At 49.8% G+C, this 17,747-nt stretch overlaps 1 protein-coding gene and 1 long non-coding RNA gene across 2 annotated transcripts; both read right to left on the reverse strand.

Annotated features, from left to right (window-relative positions):
* Positions 1 to 2,440: 2,440 nt before the first annotated feature.
* Positions 2,441 to 4,031, reverse strand: LOC135290473 (uncharacterized). Its single transcript, XR_010353250.1, has 2 exons — positions 3,928 to 4,031; positions 2,441 to 3,575 (listed from the first exon to the last, which is right to left on the reverse strand). It is a non-coding gene; the product is annotated as an uncharacterized LOC135290473 (long non-coding RNA).
* Positions 4,032 to 4,455: 424 nt separating this feature from the next.
* LOC135291024 (uncharacterized) lies at positions 4,456 to 9,769 on the reverse strand. Its single transcript, XM_064405009.1, has 5 exons — positions 9,240 to 9,769; positions 8,265 to 8,612; positions 7,258 to 7,424; positions 6,149 to 6,269; positions 4,456 to 5,058 (listed from the first exon to the last, which is right to left on the reverse strand). The coding sequence occupies exons 1-5, from the start codon at positions 9,748 to 9,750 to the stop codon at positions 4,988 to 4,990; spliced, it is 1,218 nt and encodes a 405-aa protein (XP_064261079.1). The 5' UTR covers positions 9,751 to 9,769; the 3' UTR covers positions 4,456 to 4,987.
* Positions 9,770 to 17,747: the final 7,978 nt, after the last annotated feature.

The raw sequence follows: 17,747 nt of genomic DNA on the forward strand, positions 1-17,747 counted from the left end.
ACGGTGTTCTGCCCTGTCCATGCCCAGACATCAGCAGTGGAGTTCTGTGTTCCAGCAGACTGTGGGAGAGAGTGCAGCTGATAACGAAACTCTGTGCTCCTTCTTCCTCGCCGTCACTGTCCAAGCCAGTCTTGAATGCACAGAATATAACATCCAGCATAAACAGAAGAGACAACTCGGGACACAAGCATCATAAGGTCACCTCAAGACAATAGGGTAATTGGCTTATGATGTAAAATAACTCTCAGGTCATTGCTTTAAAGATTTGCTCTCTTCCCTTCCTTTAACCTTTCTGTTCCTGAGAGCCAATACGTATTTGTAAATGATAAAGAAGTTCCAAGGTATCAAATGATAAAGAAGTTCCAAGTATCAATCCAGTGGATTACTGATTTTAAACTAAAAATTAAAAGTGTACACATGCCTCGTTTCCTAGAAAAAGAAGAACAAAAGAGAAATCTCATTTTTTATTCATGGGCATTAGTCAGATTTAATGGAAATATTGCACAGAAAATAAAATCGAATTTGGTTAGATTTTAAACCAGCCCTGCAATTCTCATCCTTACTAGTTTTAGCAAAGTGTCTCCATATTATAGGTACCTTGGAAAATAATTTGAAATCAATTTCTATGGAACCGTGCTGTTGTAAAACAACTACAATTTCTTGAGGTTACCCTTTCTTCACACAGACGAATGTTACAAACATATAAAATTACAAGCATATATGTGTGCGTATCTATCTATATATGTATATAAATCTGCGAAAGGAGAGAATGCGTAGCTCTAAATGCTGAGCGCTCCCTTTTAAACACAGATGGTACTTAATGCAGAGAGAGTCCAAGAAATTAAACATCCAGTATTAGCAGTGGGCCCGTTAGTTCTGAGGTCTTATAATTTTTTAAATTTAGGATCAGGTTGCTTCCTGCAGTGGGTGGAGCTCAAGAAGGCAAAGAGAGCCTGCAGGGCAGGTGGCTGTGCTGTGACTGCAGCAGCAGGAGGGGTCACCTCGGGGCTCAGGAGCGGCTCCGCTGTCCATCCGCGATGTGCCCGCTCTTCCTGCGTCCTGCAAGTCCTTCCCTGGCAGTGACAGCGGGAGCTGCTCCCTGCCGCCGGCCGGCTCCTCTGCCTGGAGTCCCTCCGAGCTGTGCAGTACAAGCTCCCTCTTGCCTGGAGCCAAATGTGTGCCTGCGCCTTGGGCTGGCTTTGCCAGCTCCCTTTTTCCAAGCATGTGACTCCCAGGCTTCTGCCCCAGCCCAGGGATGTTTGTTATTTCCATCCCCAGCTAGTTTGATATGGTGAACAATTGTGGTTTTACCTAAGAGGTGAATCAGTAAGACTGTGGTGCTTTCTTGTGCACAATGTCCTGTTAGGACCAAGAAGAAGCTGCTCCTGCAGTTTGGCTTGTGGCTGTTCCTGCACCATTTGCTCCACACGGCATGACCAAACAAAGTCTATCCTTTGCTTTACTAAGTTTAGGCTACAGCTTCGTGCAAATACATGATAAAAGAGAAGAAATGCCATAAATCCCCTTACATTTTTCCCCTCCCTAGCCAGGGTGCTGCCTGAGGGGGTTCTGGAGATGGACCACAACTCTCAGACAAATACCCTCAGACGGATGTTTCACAGACAAGACAGGTCTCTTACCCACAGCTGGACACACCTGTGAGGAATTGGGTGCCACGGCCTGTCACACACTCGTCAAAGCTTCAGGATCAGTGAAGAAATAGGGACAAACATTGATGTGGTCGCTCATCACGGAAACGAGAAGTGCCCCAAAGCCAATGTCAGTTGAAAAGGGAAATTCATTACAGACTGCTGCAACTGCACTGCTTAGACAGAGCGACCACTGCCTGATACAAGATGGCTGCAGAATGGCACCACTCTGCTGCCCCTATCTCTAAACAGAGAAATATATCCATTTCAGTTCCCACAATCGAGTATGTCACGGGTTACTGAGCGCTGCCTACAGCTCTCTGTGTGTGTCTGTCTGTAAAGAACCAAACATGGACTGAATTATCTGCATATCCACAGAGCAGGAGCTCTGCTCCCAGTGGAGTCCCGGAGTTTTCTCAGCAGGCCTTGGCAGCCAGTGCTGAGCCAACGTGTGGCTCTGCTGCCATCCCAAATCTGCCCTTCCCGTGCCCAGCCTGAGTGCAGGTGGGGCATGTGCTGGCCGTGGCCGGAGATTTCCATGGCCCAAATCCTGCAGCATTTCCATCTGCTCACGGCTTGGGGTAGCACAAATCACAAAACCCCCATCGCAGCTGACAAATGGCATTTCTTGCACATTGCCACACTGCTGATGGACAAACACACGATGTAGCTGCTGCTCTCTCTGAAGAGAGCTGCGGCTACAACTCACGAGAATCAATTTCCATTGAAAAACATCATTTATTTCAAATTGCTGCACCCGTGCTGACAATACAGAACTACACAAATCTCCATTTGGATTAAGAACAAGAATTTATTAGATTACTACAACCAGTCTATGTAAAAATATAAAAATACCAACTTCAGTTAACAAAACCTAATTTATTGCCAGCCTCTACAACTCACTAGATACAAAGATCAATTAGGACTTTAACAACCTAATTTATTACATATTACTACAAGTGTACAGCCCATATAGAAATACAAAAATATGCATTCCCTTGTAGGGGTGCATTAGTTTTAAGTTGGTTTATTCCTGTACCCCCCATTCCTGTTTATGGTTTTGCCCGGGCTCTCTCTCTCTCCCTCTCCTTGATTGTCCCGTCAGTTACGAGTTATCTCTCCTAATCCCTCCCTGGCTGCCTGTCTGTTATTCAGTGTCCATACCCTTCCATCCAGAACCTTCTGTCTTGGACACTGAGTGATTGGACCAGAGGTCAGGGTTCAACCCTCAGTTTATTCCCACTGGAGATCCGAGATGTTTGTTACGCGTTATTCCCTCCTCTCAAAAATTTAGATTGGTCATTGTATTCTGTTTATAAGGCCCTGCCGGGCAAGCATTTTTGTCCGCGCCCGACGCACTTTCAATAAACCCTCCCGTTTTCCCTGTCGGCGCGGTCCGGTCTTTCTCCTGTGGGTCGCAGCCCAGCTCCTCTTCCAACGGCTCTGGGGGTTCTCGCCCTTCTGAAGGCATTCAGCCTTAAGCACTCTCCCTAGGAAGTCTCCCAGGGGGAGAGTGCCCTTCCCCCCTCAGTGCTGCCGGCGGCGCGGCCGGAGCGTGCCGGGGAGTCAGAGTCTTAGAGGCTAGCTGTCGCCGCTGCATTCCCTCCCCAAGGAACCTTGTACCAAGAACCTTATCGATACAACTGTACAACTATATGACTCCATACATGTTTAAATAGTACTAAACACACACACACAGAAATATTTATATATATAAAAAATATATATTGTTATATATATAAATACCTATATAACAATCTACATATGTAAACAGAAATTAAATATTACATAATATACACTATATATATGAACAGATATATAACAGAAAGAAAAGAGACCCCAGCTGCCCCATCTTCAAAGCCTCTCCTGCGGCCTCTTCCTCCCGGGCAGAGCAGCTCTCCTGCACAGGGACAGCAGATAGGACATCTGGGAAGCAAAGGGAACACTCAGTCAGTAGGGGCACGTTTCCCTTGGCAGCAGCTGCACTTCCATCAGGGAAGAGGAAATGTCAGAGCCTCCCCAGGAGGGTCAGAAAGAGAAAGCAGCCGAGCGGGCCGGGCTGTGGTGAGCGCAGCCGCGGCGGGACCGTCCCGCAGCCCCGGCAGCCCGGCAGAGCCGGCACAGCTCCCGGGCCCTGCCGGCACAGCTGCCTTGCCCAAGGACAGCCCCTGTGCCAGCCGGGGCAGCTGCGCTGAGCAGCCCCAGCACAGGCAGGGCCCACGGCCACAGCCCACGCCAGCCTCAGCCCCACCCTGCCTCCCCGGCCCTGGGGCCTCACCCGGGCTCTCTCCAGGCCGGCAGCAGCAGGGCCCCGCTCCCTGCTCCTGCTGCTGGCCCTCGGCTTCTCCCTGCTGGCTCCCGGCAGTCTCCGGCAGTCCTCGTGGTCTTCATTGCAGCTGTGGCAAAAGTGGAGGTTCTGGAATTGGTTCCAAGGCCTGGCAGAGCTGCAGTCCCGGAGCCCTCTGTGCTCCCTGCTGGCCCCTCCATCCCCTCAGCCCCGCCATGCTCTCGCCAAACCCCCAGCCCCCTTCAGCTTCTCCAGCCCCTCACAGTCCTCTCACCTCCCTCAGTCCCTTCTGACCCATCCCGTCCCCTTAGACCCGCCACCCCCTCAGCCTGTGCCACTTGCCTGTCACCTCAGTGCCACCATGGCCCTGGGCTGCCCCACAGCCCTCAGCCCCAGCAGCAGCTCAGGGTCACCGTCCCTTCAGCGCCACCGCCCCCTCAGCCCCCTCAGCCCCCTCAGTCTCACCGTCCTTCAGCAGCTCCTCAGGGGACAGTGCCTGGGGCCACCGGCAGCTCCCAGCGCTCCAGGGACATCCGGGGCTGGAACTGCTGCTGTGCGCGGCCCGGCCGCCAGCTCGGACCCAGCCCAGGGAGAGGGGACACAGGGGGCACAGGGGGAAAAGCCAGAGGTGAAAAAGGCAGCCGAGGGGGAAAGAGGTAAAAATACTGCCTAGACCTACACTAACATCAATCTATCCATCTAAAAATCCATATAACTCTAACTACATATCGATGCAGATTTATAAATATAAAAATATTAAAAATATATTATTACTCTCTATGTATATAAATGTAAATTTTAAAATCTATAAATGTAACTACATGCACATAAATATAATTCTATCACATCAAAAACTATATATAGATTTAACTGTATAGATGTGTATATATATATATATATATATATGTTCTCTATAAACCTACAAATATAACTATGTGGATATATAAATAGGATTGTATAAATCAATAAATGTAACTACATAGATATATAAATAGAACTATGGAAATCTATAAATCTATGTATAAATGGAGGGATTCCACCTGCCCGATGGTCACAGGCTCTCCCTCCGATCCTTTTTCTCACGCAGGGCAGCCCTCCTGGCAAGGTAGATTAGGTGGAAATCTGAGAAGCAAAGGGAACACTGGGTCAATATTGGCCTCTGTGCATCTTTCCTCTTGGAAGTCACTGTCCTTGTGTCAAAGACTGTAAAAGATGGCCTGAAAGGCAGAGTCTCACTTGGCAATTTGAAGCCTGCTCTTTAAAGAGTCAGAATCCATCCAAGCATTGAAAATTTCTGAAGTTTTGAAGAATCCCAATTAAGTCAAAACCCTTGCAGTGCAAAGGGCACCCATGAGAGCTGGAAACACAGGCAGCCCCAGCTGCCACGAAGAAGCCCAGCCTTGTTCCTTCTCTGTGCTGACAGAGAGACCTCAGTCCCCACTGAAATGGCTGAAGCTCAGGGCTGCTGGAAGCTGAGCTATGAATCAGCACCGTTCCCTGCCGTCTGCAACCTGCCCTCTGCAGTGAGCAACAGCTCCTCCAAAACAACCACCAGCTCTGGGATGAACAGCTGGGAGGGAAAGAACTTCCTAGCAGGCCTGCAGGCTGCAGCAGCTTTGCTCAAGCATGCAGATCCAAAGTGCTCTATCTCTCCTTTAGTTCTCACTAATTTGGGGTAATTTCAGGTTTTCCTTGAGCTACTGGATTTGTGACTGATGATTTGCTTGGCCTCAGAGCTTCTGCTGCTTGTATTTTTAATGTATCTCACTACACCTACCAGCAGACTGGTACAACATTGATTTAATGCTTGGAGACAAACAGCTCAGACTTCTACACTGACCTTTTCTTGTGGTTTTTTTCTCTCCCTTCAAGAGTCACTCAGTGTTGCCTCCAGAGCACTGACACCCTACAGCAAATTTATCCATGGACATCAGCACAAAACTGGGACACCCGAGTTGGTGACACAACTCCACAAGGTCAGCTTTATTCCCTCCTCCCTTGCCACAGCAGAGGACTCAGTGTCAGAGCCTCTGGAGAAGCGTGGAGGGCAGGGCTCGGGGAGATTGTGCCAGTGCAGGATTTGAACTAAAGGCACCAGGAAGCACCAGCCCTGCAGACAGGAGCTCAACTCTGCTCATCTCCCTTGCTGCCAGAGGCAGGCTCGCAGCAGCCATCTCACACCTCTCTAAACCAAGGGGGACTCTGTCCTTACCAAGCTCTTCGGGCTCCTGGGAATTGTTCCCGCACCTCCTGGTGCCAGGCAAAGCTCCTTCTGCTTCAGCTCTGTCCACAGGCTGCCCTCCTGAAGACTCTGGGGCAACATTAATATTCCCCTTGAAAGAGAAACAGAAAGGAAGAAACCCTTCTCACCAGTTACACCAAACACCTGGTCCAACAACTCCATGCCTCACACTCTTAATCCCTTGTTCCTAACAAGAACTCTGGGCCCCAAAGCCCTTCAAGAGTCAAAACAATTTCACTTCTCAAACACAGTCCAAAAGCTGTCAAAGCTGACAGTGTTGAACGTGGGGGTGACACTGAACACATGGAATGGCTGCTAAGGAAGGAGTCCTGGCACAGAGATTTGCTCCTCCTCCACAACCCTGAGCAAAGCAGTCTCATCCAGGCTGCAGCTTGGCAGGGACTGCGTGGGAACACACATCTCTTCCCACAGAGCTGCCCAAGAGCAAGGTGACTGAGCTCTGCAACATGGACAGCAAGACTGGCCAGTTTGCCCAGCTGAGGATTTCCCAGATGGAGACTGGGCTGCAGGCACCAGGTTACCCAGAGGACAAGAAAGCTGCAGCTCCAGCCCAGCCCCACACACGGCTCTGGGAGCGCCCACACGCCCGGCAGGGCTCACGCAGCAGCAGCAGCTGCAGCCCAGCCCTGCTTTGCCTTGGCCTTCCCACCCAAAAGAGGCACAGCCCACATCTGCTGCTGGAACAGGCACCTCTGGCATGTCCCTCCCTGCACGGGACACTTGGCAATTCTCCAAACACTCTTCTCTTCTTTCTCACCAAACAAAGCCTCTTAGAACCTACAAAGCTTCCACTTCCTCACCACAAACACCCCTGCACGAGGGATTCTTCCCAGGAAAACAGGCACCCAAACCTGACCAACACAGGCTCACACCTCTTCATCCTTATTCAGGGGGAGACTTTTTCATTCCCTCTTCTTTAGGAAGTCTTGTTTCACCAAGCAAATCTTTTCCTGTCCATTCACTGAGCTGAACTCAAGAAGCCTTCGCTTCTCAGCCATGCAACAACATTCACAAGCTCTCAGCTCCCAGCCCTTTTCTTCCCTGTCCAATGCAGTTACCTGAGCAGAGGGAGAAAACATCTCCTCCAGCGTCTCAAGCACCATGTCCAGATCTGGTGGTGGCAATTCCTCTTCCCCAGGAGTATTCCACAGCCAGCTGGGGGCTGTCCATGGTGCAAAACCAGCACTGCCAGCTGGAGCGCTGGGGCCTGAAGTGCCTGGGGTGGCTGCAAGAATCCAAACACATTGGTCAGGCTCCACAATGTGGCTTTGGGACACAGAGCTCTAGTGCTGCCTTGGATCAAACATCACAGGAAGCACAGAGCAACCTCAGTTCCAGAAATGTATTCAGACTTGCCAGGGGAGTGGGGGAGTGAGTTCTCCTCTTAAAAAATATTTATCCTAATTCACATGTACACAGATTAAAGCATGGATTGTAAAAGGGATATAGACACACACACACATTTTATAATCACAGCCTTTTGCATCTTCCCAGCAGCTTTGGGATTTGGCTACATTTGGTTTCTCATCACAAAAGACCACAGAAAGTGGATTCACCCAGGAAGAGCCCAGATCTTCAGACACACATGCTGAAATTAAACTGTGAGTTTTTTCTAAAACCAGCCTTGTGGGTGAGGCTGTATTCTGCAGCTCCAACTCTTCTGGGGCAGGCAGAGCTCATTTCAGTGGTTTGGCTTGATTTTCAGGGCAGACAGTCTTAAACCTCTGCAATATCCTCTCACCATCCTAGTCTGGCTTCATTCAAAGAAAGAGGGGAGTGCACCTAACACTGATGACTTGTTAGGCAATATCTTTTGCCTTGCCCTTGTACCCCTACAGAAGGGCTGTCTGGAAAATGCCCAGAACACCCTCCAAATCTGCAGCAAGGACAGGAAAAGCTGGCAGAAAATCCTTCTGTTTTCAAGATCCCTCTTCCTAGGCGACTTGACACTTTCTACCCGATTCTCGCTTGAGATCTACCCATGATAGAGCACTGCAGGAAAACTCCTTAAAGGGTCACTAACCAGGACCTGCTTGGAAAGCAAGGGTAGAAACTCTTTCCCTACCTGATGAACTGCAGGCTGGCAAATACTGCTCTGAAGATGTGCAGCTGCTTCCCTCTGGAGAGGCCATGGAAGGGCTGTGATGGTCTATGGGACGCAGAGAAACGGTGAGCTCAGGGCGGCATCTGCAGTCTATGGGAACCAGCGGAATGATGAGCTCACGCTTGAGATGAAATTTGCTGGTGCCTGGTTCCTCTGATGAAACCCCAAGAAATCCAGACGAGGCAAAGACTTTCTTGGGAGATGTCAGGAAAAGGTCAGACTCCTGAGCACCTGCGCTTAGCCTGGAAGGGCCTGGAGGCAGCTGTAAACCCTCAGGTGAGGCAGCAGTGAGGTCCTGGTATGAGAGCACTGTGTAGCAGTGAGGGAAGAAGAAAGGAAGCAAAGAGAAGGCCGCGTCACTATTGGTCTTTGGGTGTGTTTCCTTTGGCAGCAACTGTACTTCTATCAGGAAAGACAAAAGCTCCCATCCTCCCAAACAGGGTGAGAAAGAAAAAAATCCCCACATGTTCTGGGGCTATTCAACTAACAATTCCTTGTCTAATTAGCTCTGCCCTATTCGTTCAACTGTCTGGGAAAACTGTCCCACTGCTGCTCCTTGGCAGAAGGCAACTGCCAGAAACCCAACTGCCCGGTGCTTTCTCCTCTGCTCTACAGGGACAGGAGGCTCCCTCCAGCTGCGCTTGACTGGGCCAGGGCTCTGGGCCAGGCAAGGAGCAGCGCCAGCCACGGCGCACGGCTGGGCCAGCTGCAGCCGAGCGGGCCGGGCTGTGGTGAGCGCAGCCGCGGCGGGACCGTCCCGCAGCCCCGGCAGCCCGGCAGAGCCGGCACAGCGCCCGGGCTGCCGGCACAGCTGCCTTGCCCAAGGACAGCCCCTGTGCCAGCCGGGGCAGCTGCGCTGAGCAGCCCCAGCACGGGCAGGGCCCACGGCCACAGCCCACGCCAGCCTCCGCGCCCACAGCTCCCACTCTTTCTCACCGGCTCTGGGCGGCTGCCCGGCGGGGAAGGACGCCAGCGGCCGCTCCGTGCGGAGCTGCTGGAAGCGGCTGGGCTGGCGGCTGCGCACCTCCAGCCCCGCTGCCAGCCGCTGCCTGTTGGCCCTGGTCAGGCGCTTGATATGGAGCAGGAGGTCGGGGCGGTCGCGGCGAAAGCTGGGGTTCCTGAAGTGGAGCCAGCCCCCGGCATCGCCGGGCTCAGATGAGCCAACCCGGCTGGGCACCTTGTGGAAGCCGTAGAGGTTGAGCTGCCGCACGAAACTACCGAAGTGCGTGGCTTGGAAGGAGTCCGGCGTCGGCCCCACCCCCTCGCCGCCCCCGTGGGCGTCGCCCGGGCTGAGCAGCTCCCGCTCGAAGAGCGAGCGGTCGACGAGCAGCCCCTGGGCGCGGCTGTCCCAGCGCACGGAGCGGACGCGGGGGCTGTTCACCAGGCGCCACAGCTTGGCGGGGAAGGCGCTGGCGCTGAGCCCGGCGGGCAGCGGCAGCTCCGCCATGGCTCCGATCGCCGCCTGTGGCCGCAACGCCCGCGGCGCAACGGCCGCGGCTGCGCCGGCGGCGCGCGGCCGGAGGGGGGCGCTGCGCTCGCGCCCAGCGCGGCCCCGGCGCGGGCCGGACTTGGCGGGGACGAGCGCGGCAGAGCCGGGGCCGCGGGCACAGCGCGGGCGGGGCGGCTCCCGGCGCTGGCCGGGCTCCGCACGGCACGGCACGGCACGGAAGGGCAGCGCCCGGCACGGCATTTCAGGGCAATGGAAGCCCGTGGCGAAGGCACTGGGAGCAGTTGCGGGCTCTGTCCCCACTGTGCATCCCGTGCCTGGGTCACCATCGGTGACAGAGAGGAAGGACATTGCTCTGGCTTGGCTGGGGAAAGGATGAGAAGGGGGCATTAGAAAACATTCATTTGGTCTCCTTCTCAGCAGACTGGCTCTTTTTATCTCACCGTGTCTGCCTGTCTTTGGCAGAGTTGGCACATGTCTCGTGATTTAGAGTCAGCTACAGCAGCAGGAAGGGGCAGCAGGTTTGTCAGATTGATTTCAAAGCTAAAGTGCTGCCCCATGGATGGATGCTGCTTTATTCAAGGGATTTCTGGCCTGGAGTTGTAGTGAACTCATGCTGGTGTTTTCCCAAACAGTGTTGCCTTTTTCTTTCCTCAGGAATCCCCTCTTCTTCCCCCCATCTGGGGAGAGTTCCAATGCAAATGCCTCCTGCAGCCAGCTCTTGTCACTGTAGACTGACAAAGGAGATTTCACAATGGAGAGAGACTCCCTAGAGCTGCTGTGGAGAGCTGAAGGGGGAAGCTTTGTCCCTCAGCCTTGAAGTCTTGTTGGAGAACTGCCTGTGCTCTGGGGGACGCACAGCTTTTCCAAGCCCTGCAGGTTCATTCCTGAGCTTCCTGACACGCCACAGACTTTGGGGCTGTCATGTTGGAGCACAAATTTCAGTCTGGGAACTTTTGTGACACAGAGGAACAGGATTAGCCCTGCAAGGCCAGGCTAGGGCCAAGAGCAGAAGGCCAGCAGCCTGCATTTGCCCCCAGGGAGCCCTCCAGAGCAAGAAGCCACTCCTGGCCAGGGGCTGAGGTGCCCGAAGCTGCCTCCCCGCTGTGCAGCTCTGCAGAGCCCACGCAGCGCCGGGTCCTGGGCAGCTGGGACAGCCCGGCTGCCCTGGAGCACAAGGAGTGTCCCAGAGAGAAGCTGCTGCCCTTTGCTTTGCAACTGTTTCACAGAGTCCTGTCATGAATCCACAGAGTCTGACATGTTTTTCTTTCTTCTCAAAAATGTTACCCAGCTTTTTGAGAAAATTGAGTGATGTAGCTTCTGCTGGTGGTGGTGCTTTTGTCTGCAGGTGAGGGCAGGTGATTTGAACCAAGGACGGAGTCCACTGTTGACATCCTAGCTTTGCCAAGTCAAGAAAATCATTCACAATTGAGCTACTGGTGCTGAGCAGTAGGATTTTTTCCTAGTTTTTGGAAAACTACAACCTTAAGAAACCCAACAGATTTTCCTCCATGAGGATACCAGCAGTAGCATGATACCAGTTTTTTCACCTCTTCTCTGTGTCTTTGGTGCTTTTGAGAGTTCCTCAGTGCCCAGCAGGAATGAAAGGACATGTGATAATGTGATTTAAGAGCTCTGTGTTGTTCCTTGCCACATGAGTGTTCATGACAAGCTGGACAGCCCACTTGTGGCTCTGTCGAGTTAAATTCATCCCAGTTCTGTGCAAACAGCAGCCCTGAGGTGCTGAGGAGAGCAAGGACAGTGGGTGGGTGTGCATGCACACAGCCGGGGCTGACTGCTGTGTGGGCAGAAGGTTTTGGACTGCTGTACATCTTCACTCTCCAGGCTGGAGGAATATATCAAAACTATATGAAATAAAAATATTTATCAAAACATATCAAAATGTATCACACAACACATATGAATTTATGATAAATGTAATTCATCATCTATATACTACATATTATATATTTTAATATAGATACTATAATAAACAGGAGATATAAAATATAGACTTGGTCTTTTTCTAAGCCATTGCCTGTGGGTCATACAGACCATCTCCTGGTGTTACTGCATTTGTGTCTTCTGGTACTACTTATTATAGCATCCGTGTCCTTGGGAGTTCCTTCAGGGAACTTCACACAAGGGGTTTCCATCGTTTCAGTGCCTTCAGAACTTGTTCCTTCCCAGTTCTCCAGCCTCCTTCTGGATTTTGGAGCATCTCAGCACTTGTGTCCATGGCCCTTCCTTCATCCCCAGCCTGCAGCAGTCCCAGTCACTGCTGCCTCCCCCTTGCTGCAGCTCATTTGCCCAAGTGCTGCCAAAGGCAGCGGAGCTGGCTCAGGATCCCTGTTGGCTTCTGGGCTCTGGGATGAGCTTCAGGGGGACACTTGGAGCTCTTCCTAAAGAGCTGCCCGTGGGATGGGGGGTGGATTTGTCCTCTCCAGGTGGCTCCTGCTTGGAGTTCTTCTCTCAGTGGAGTCCCGGAGTTTTCTCAGCAGGCCTTGGCAGCCAGTGCTGAGCCAACGTGTGGCTCTGCTGCCATCCCAAACCTGCGCTGCCCGTGCCCAGCCTGAGTGCAGGTGGGGCATGTGCTGGCCATGGCCCAATCCTGCAGCATTTCCATCTGCTCATGGGTTTGGGCAGCACAAATCTACACTTCTTTCAATAGAAACACTGCATTTCTTGCAAATAGTTACACCTGCACTAGTAATGTACAAATATGCAAAAAACCTTAAGTTTAAAAATGAAATTTGTTTTAAATTGCTACACTTGTGCTGCCAATGTATAAACATGCAAATATCAATTTAAGTTTAAAATGTAATTTTTTGCGAGAATTGTGCTTTGTAAATATATACAAATACCAACTTCAGTTAAAAAAAAATATTTTATTGCAACTCTGTACAACTCACTGTACACAAATATGAATTGAAGTATAACAATTAAATTTTTTACCTATTACTACAATTGTACAACCCATATACAAATACAGAAACATCAATATCCCTCTCTAAAGAATTTCAGATTCAGAACTAAATAAATACAATTTTAGAACTATGCAACTCCATATATATTTAAGTAGAAGTAAATACATATATATCCATAAGAATATATAGATGCAGATATGTATTACATATTTCATTACATATATGACATATATAATATACACATATCAAACCTATCTATAAATATACAAATATCAGTGGACCAATAAAAAAATCCATACAACCCCAGCAATAAAACTACACAGCTACACAACTGTACAAGTATGTAAATATAACTACAGATGTAAACAGATCAACTTACATGCATCAATATAACAATACACATAGACAGATGTCTATACAAATATCAGTCAATGTATGTAAATATCCCTACACTTGTAACTATCCAAGTCTAATTGTACCCATCCACAAACAGAACTAGATCGGGAGGGATTGCAGCACCCCATGTTCCCAGGCTCTCCCTCGGTCTCTTCCTCCCGTGCAGAGCAGCTCTCCTGGACAGGGACAGCAGATGGGACATTGGGAAGCAAAGGGAACACTGAGTCAGTATGGGGACGTTTCCCTTGGCAGCAGCTGCACTTCCATCAGGGAAGAGGAAATGTCAGAGCCTCCCCAGGAGGGTCAGAAGGAAAAGCAGCCGAGGGGCCGGGCTGTGGTGAGCTGTTCACTTCTTTCAGGCATCCCAGTTGCTCTGGGGGAACTCCCTCATGTCACGTTATTGAACCACTTCTGCACTTCCCAAGACTGTGGCCCCCAAATCAAGCAGTATTTCTGTCTCCAGCTGCTTGCACCAATGACGGGGAACGTCCTCTGACAGAGCTGGGGCACAAAGTTACCTTCCACAGCTCATCTGACAGGGCCTTGTTCTTCCTGTGCTTCCTGGCTTTCTCCTTATCTTCCACTTGGAAATTTTACAGCATTTCTTTTTCTTTCCCTTTGATCAGTGCTAAAATGCATGTTTCTCTTCCGAGTTTCAGTTTGTTCAGTGATCCTGTCAAGCGTTTTCTCAGAAGCTTTTATCATGGAATTGAGTGTTAATTTCAAAAGTTTTGGTGATTTTCTGTGTGATTTACACAAATCTCCTGCTAGTTAAGACACCACTTGGGAAGGTACAAAGAGGAAAAAGGATGTTTCTGTGTGTCAGTTCAGCAGTGGAACATTCATGGATAGATGGAGTGATTAGCTGCATTTTACATGTACTCCTAACCTGAAAGTGCAACAGGTAACTTGGGGAGAAATTAAAGTCAGATCTCTTCTCCTACCAGCCTGTATTCAAATGCAAAGTAAATAGAGCAGAGTGAAAATGTTAGTGCTCAGTTCCTGAAGTGCCTCATTAAGGTGTTCTGAGAGTAATGGAGATAAAATCTGGGCTGGCATTCCTAATTCCCAGACATTCATTGTCAGTTTCATTGACTCTGAAAACAGCAGAGGTGTGCCCACCATACCTTATCAATCCATTTGGGGATGGTGTAGGTTCAGGTTTTCTGAGGCTTTAGCTTTATAGATCTCTAGACAAGGCTTCCAGGACTCTAAATGGCTTTCAGAAATTAAACTTTTCTCCTTTTTTCCTCAATCTTTGCACCAGAAACCTTCAGTGAATGGATTCCACTCTAATACAACTCGAAGCTGAATCTCTCAGCGGCCCCGGCGCGGGCCGGACTTGGCGGGGACGAGCGCGGCGGAGCCGGGGCCGCGGGCACAGCGCGGGCGGGGCGGCTCCCGGCGCTGGCCGGGCTCCGCACGGCACGGCCAGCTGCAAACCCCCTCTGCCTCTGGCTGCCATCGTCCTCCTGCCTTTGCTTTGCAGCACGCCCCGAACCAGCAAGGCAAGGAAGATAAAGAAGCTGCTTCCCAGGCAGTCAGCCTCCTGCAGCTCTTGATGCCTGCGGTTATCCCTGCTCAGCTCCAAGACTTCTCGTTTCTCTTCCATGAACTCCATCAGATTCCCCTCAGGCCAATTCTTCAGCCTGCCGAGGTCCCTCTGAATGTCACAAGCATTTGGGCTATCCCCTGCTCCTGCCGGCTCTGTTTTGTTTGCAGGCTTGCTGAGGGTAAACTGCTCCTCCAGGCCGGCCGTGAATGAAGACATCAAAGAGTATCTGCCCCAGGAGCAGCCCCTGGGCGTCAGAGCACACGCGACTTGCCTCCAGCTCTGCTTTGTGCCACTGATGACAGTCCTCATCCGTTTTTCAGCCTTCCTGTCTGGGCATTTTGGCAGTTTGTGTTTAAGGATGCTGTAGGCTTTGAGTGTCTCAAAGGCTTGGGTAAAGCTGCTGCGGTGGGCATCATCCATTGCTCCACCCATTTCCATCAATCTGCCTGTCCTAGCATGGGCATCAGGTAGGTTAACCATTACTCCCAATCAACTTCTCCATTTGTATGGAACAGTTTCCAGGATTAGTTACTCCTTCACCTTTCCAGGGGATGGAGGCAAGGCTGACTGACCTGTACTTTCCTGTCCTTCTTACTCTCTTTGAGGACATTCAGTGTATTAGAGCAATTCTGGCTGTTTCGAGTTAGGCAATTCCAGCAAAAAGTAAGGAAAATGAAGCTCTTAATACAGTCTTAATACCCTAAATTCCTCTTTCTGCTACCATTCTATGCCACAAGAAAGAGCTTGCTTTCTTTCCAGTGTTAGGCAAAAAAAAAAAAAAAAAAAAAAAGTCTCATTTTCTTTCAGGATTAGACTGAGATGAAAGGATCTGAGAGCTTCCAGAATTTTTGGATATTTTGATGTTTTTGTTGTCTCCAACTGTTTGGAAAACTGTTAGCACACGGTGAAGGTGTAGTGTTTTTGAAAATGCCATTCTGACGTTTTTCATGCTTGCATTGCATATTCACGTACCTACAGGAACTTTAGCAAACTTGTAGCACAGATTCATTACTTTCAACATGAGGAAATGCCAGAATTTGTTTGATCTTTTGCTTTTTTATGTGGTGTTTCTGATTCCCACATTTTTATATGCATATGTATCTTTTTTTAGGATCATGGTCACAGACTCCGTTTTCCTTCAGATCCCAACATGGTCAGTGCCCAGAACAGCCAATGAACAACTAATCAATATTCTTTTTCATCTCTTTTGTTTAATAATAAACTCAGACACCATTGATCTTTTGGGAATCCAGGACAATACTTGTGTGCAAAGTTTGCAGGGAAGATTTAAGTATCAAGCCCTGTGAATTTTCTCTTCTCTCTTTTCCGTTCCCTTTTTCCTTCATCTCTTGCCTGACCTCAGGGCCCCTTCCCTCCTGTCAGGCCCTCTGTTTGTTGCACTCCAGTGAAGCTCTCAGCTGTGGGTTCCCCAGCGTGGCAGCTCCAGTCTTCAAGCAGCAGAACCCAGCTGAGGCTGGCAGCTCAGGCACCCCCTCGGCCAGCTGGGCTTTCAGCTGCCAGGGCAGCACGGAGGGAAAGGGGCCGAGAGAGAGCTGAGGACGCTGCCAGAGCAGCCCTTGGGCAGTGCAGGGGGAGGGTGGCTTGAGCTGCTGCTGAGCCCACTGCAGGTGCACAGGAGGCTGCTCCGCACGGCCGGGGTGTGCCGTCCATCCACACAGAAAGGCAGGGCCAGCAGGCTCTCATGGGGGGACAGTAGGCTCCATCCATACCAAAACTTCGTCAGGCCTGCTAAACCCTCCCTTTGTCCTTCTGTCTGAACGTTGGCAGTGGTTTAGCTTACAGAACGGAGGTTTCACGAGACAATTGATTATAACTTGTAAACACATTTCCATGGGTTCTTGTTTTGCGTGGGGCTTTTTGGTTTGTTGTGGTGTTTTACTTTAATTTGGGGGTTTTGCAAGTGTGTGAGGCTGAACTGTGTCCCAAAGTTCTTGTGCATTCATGAAGCTGTAGAGTGCCCTCCATGGGAATCTCCTCGGCTACGTACAAGCCCAGAGACCAGCACGTGGCACCTCAGGCCGAGCACAAAGGAGCACAGGACGATCTACAGAGTGCTCTGTAACAATAGGCGCTTTGAGCTGCTGTCCAGTGTGCAAGAACTACATCCCCTCTTCTCCAGATTCTCCTAAAAATGCACACCGTTCTTGTTTTGTATGATGCAGCTCTCTTAAACCCCTACTACAGGGTATCTGCACCAGCATTCACACGGATGTTTGCTAAGACAATTCTGTTGCAGCTGAAAAGATCCAGGTACGCTGCGCCCTGAGCAATAGCAGTAGATAAATGGACATAGAGAGACTTGAGGAGCAGAAGCAGCATTAAATCCATGACAATATGTAGGTGTGGAAATAGAGAAATCCACCCATGGTTGCGCAGCCCACGCATCTCCACTGGGTTCTGTAGAATGGCAGCAAATAATGCACAGGTATCGAGACCATGACTGACCCAAGAAGAGCAGGGAACAAGTTGGAAATGAGTAGGGGAAAAGAGTTGTGTAGAAGGAAATCATGCTGTATAGGCATTTGTGTTCTTTCCACAGCATGTAGAACTTAGAGCATGAATATACATCAGATTTAACTATTCCTGTAAAGCCTTAGAAACATTCCTTTACATGTGGTTATTTACACAAACATACCTGTGAACAAATAAAAAAAATCCACAACTACATGTATCATTAAGCTGGATCCTCTGTAGATTCTCACATTAATGCTTGCAAAATTACATGATACTTCCAAACATCTAAAGACTTTTGTCCTCCGTTTGCTTCTTTAAAGCTCACAAAATGTAATGAAATTCTCTTTAAAACTGCAGAGAATGCTGCATGGCTAAGCAAGCCATTATTTGCGTGCTCACAACCATCTCTTCCTTGTCTGTCAGAGTCACTGACACATTAATTGCTTATCCAAACTCCAAACAGTTAATGAGTCACTCTGAAATAAATATTAATGAGCCAATTTGAATGGAATTCATGTTCTCTGCCTCTTCAAGCTGAAGGTCTGTATTTATTCCATGTCAGAATTAAGTCTTGATACCTAATAAATGGGAAAACATGAAATATGCCGACTAGGGCACCATGTTTCAAAGGATGATTGCATTTT

Source organism: Passer domesticus, chromosome Z (genome assembly GCF_036417665.1).
Source record: "Passer domesticus isolate bPasDom1 chromosome Z, bPasDom1.hap1, whole genome shotgun sequence".
In the NCBI taxonomy this organism is placed as follows: Eukaryota; Metazoa; Chordata; class Aves; order Passeriformes; family Passeridae; genus Passer; species Passer domesticus.

What these genes read in the sequence shown, in the direction of transcription:
- LOC135291024 (XM_064405009.1), bottom strand. Translation starts at nt 9,750, where the DNA reads ATGGCGGAGCTGCCGCTGCCCGCCGGGCTCAGCGCCAGCGCCTTCCCC. An exon ending in CGGGCAGCCGCCCAGAGCCG is followed by an intron (nt 8,613 to 9,239) that starts GTGAGAAAGAGT and finishes ACTGCTACACAG; the next exon opens with TGCTCTCATACCAGGACCTC. An exon ending in TGTTTTCTCCCTCTGCTCAG is followed by an intron (nt 6,270 to 7,257) that starts GTAACTGCATTG and finishes TTCTCTTTCAAG; the next exon opens with GGGAATATTAATGTTGCCCC.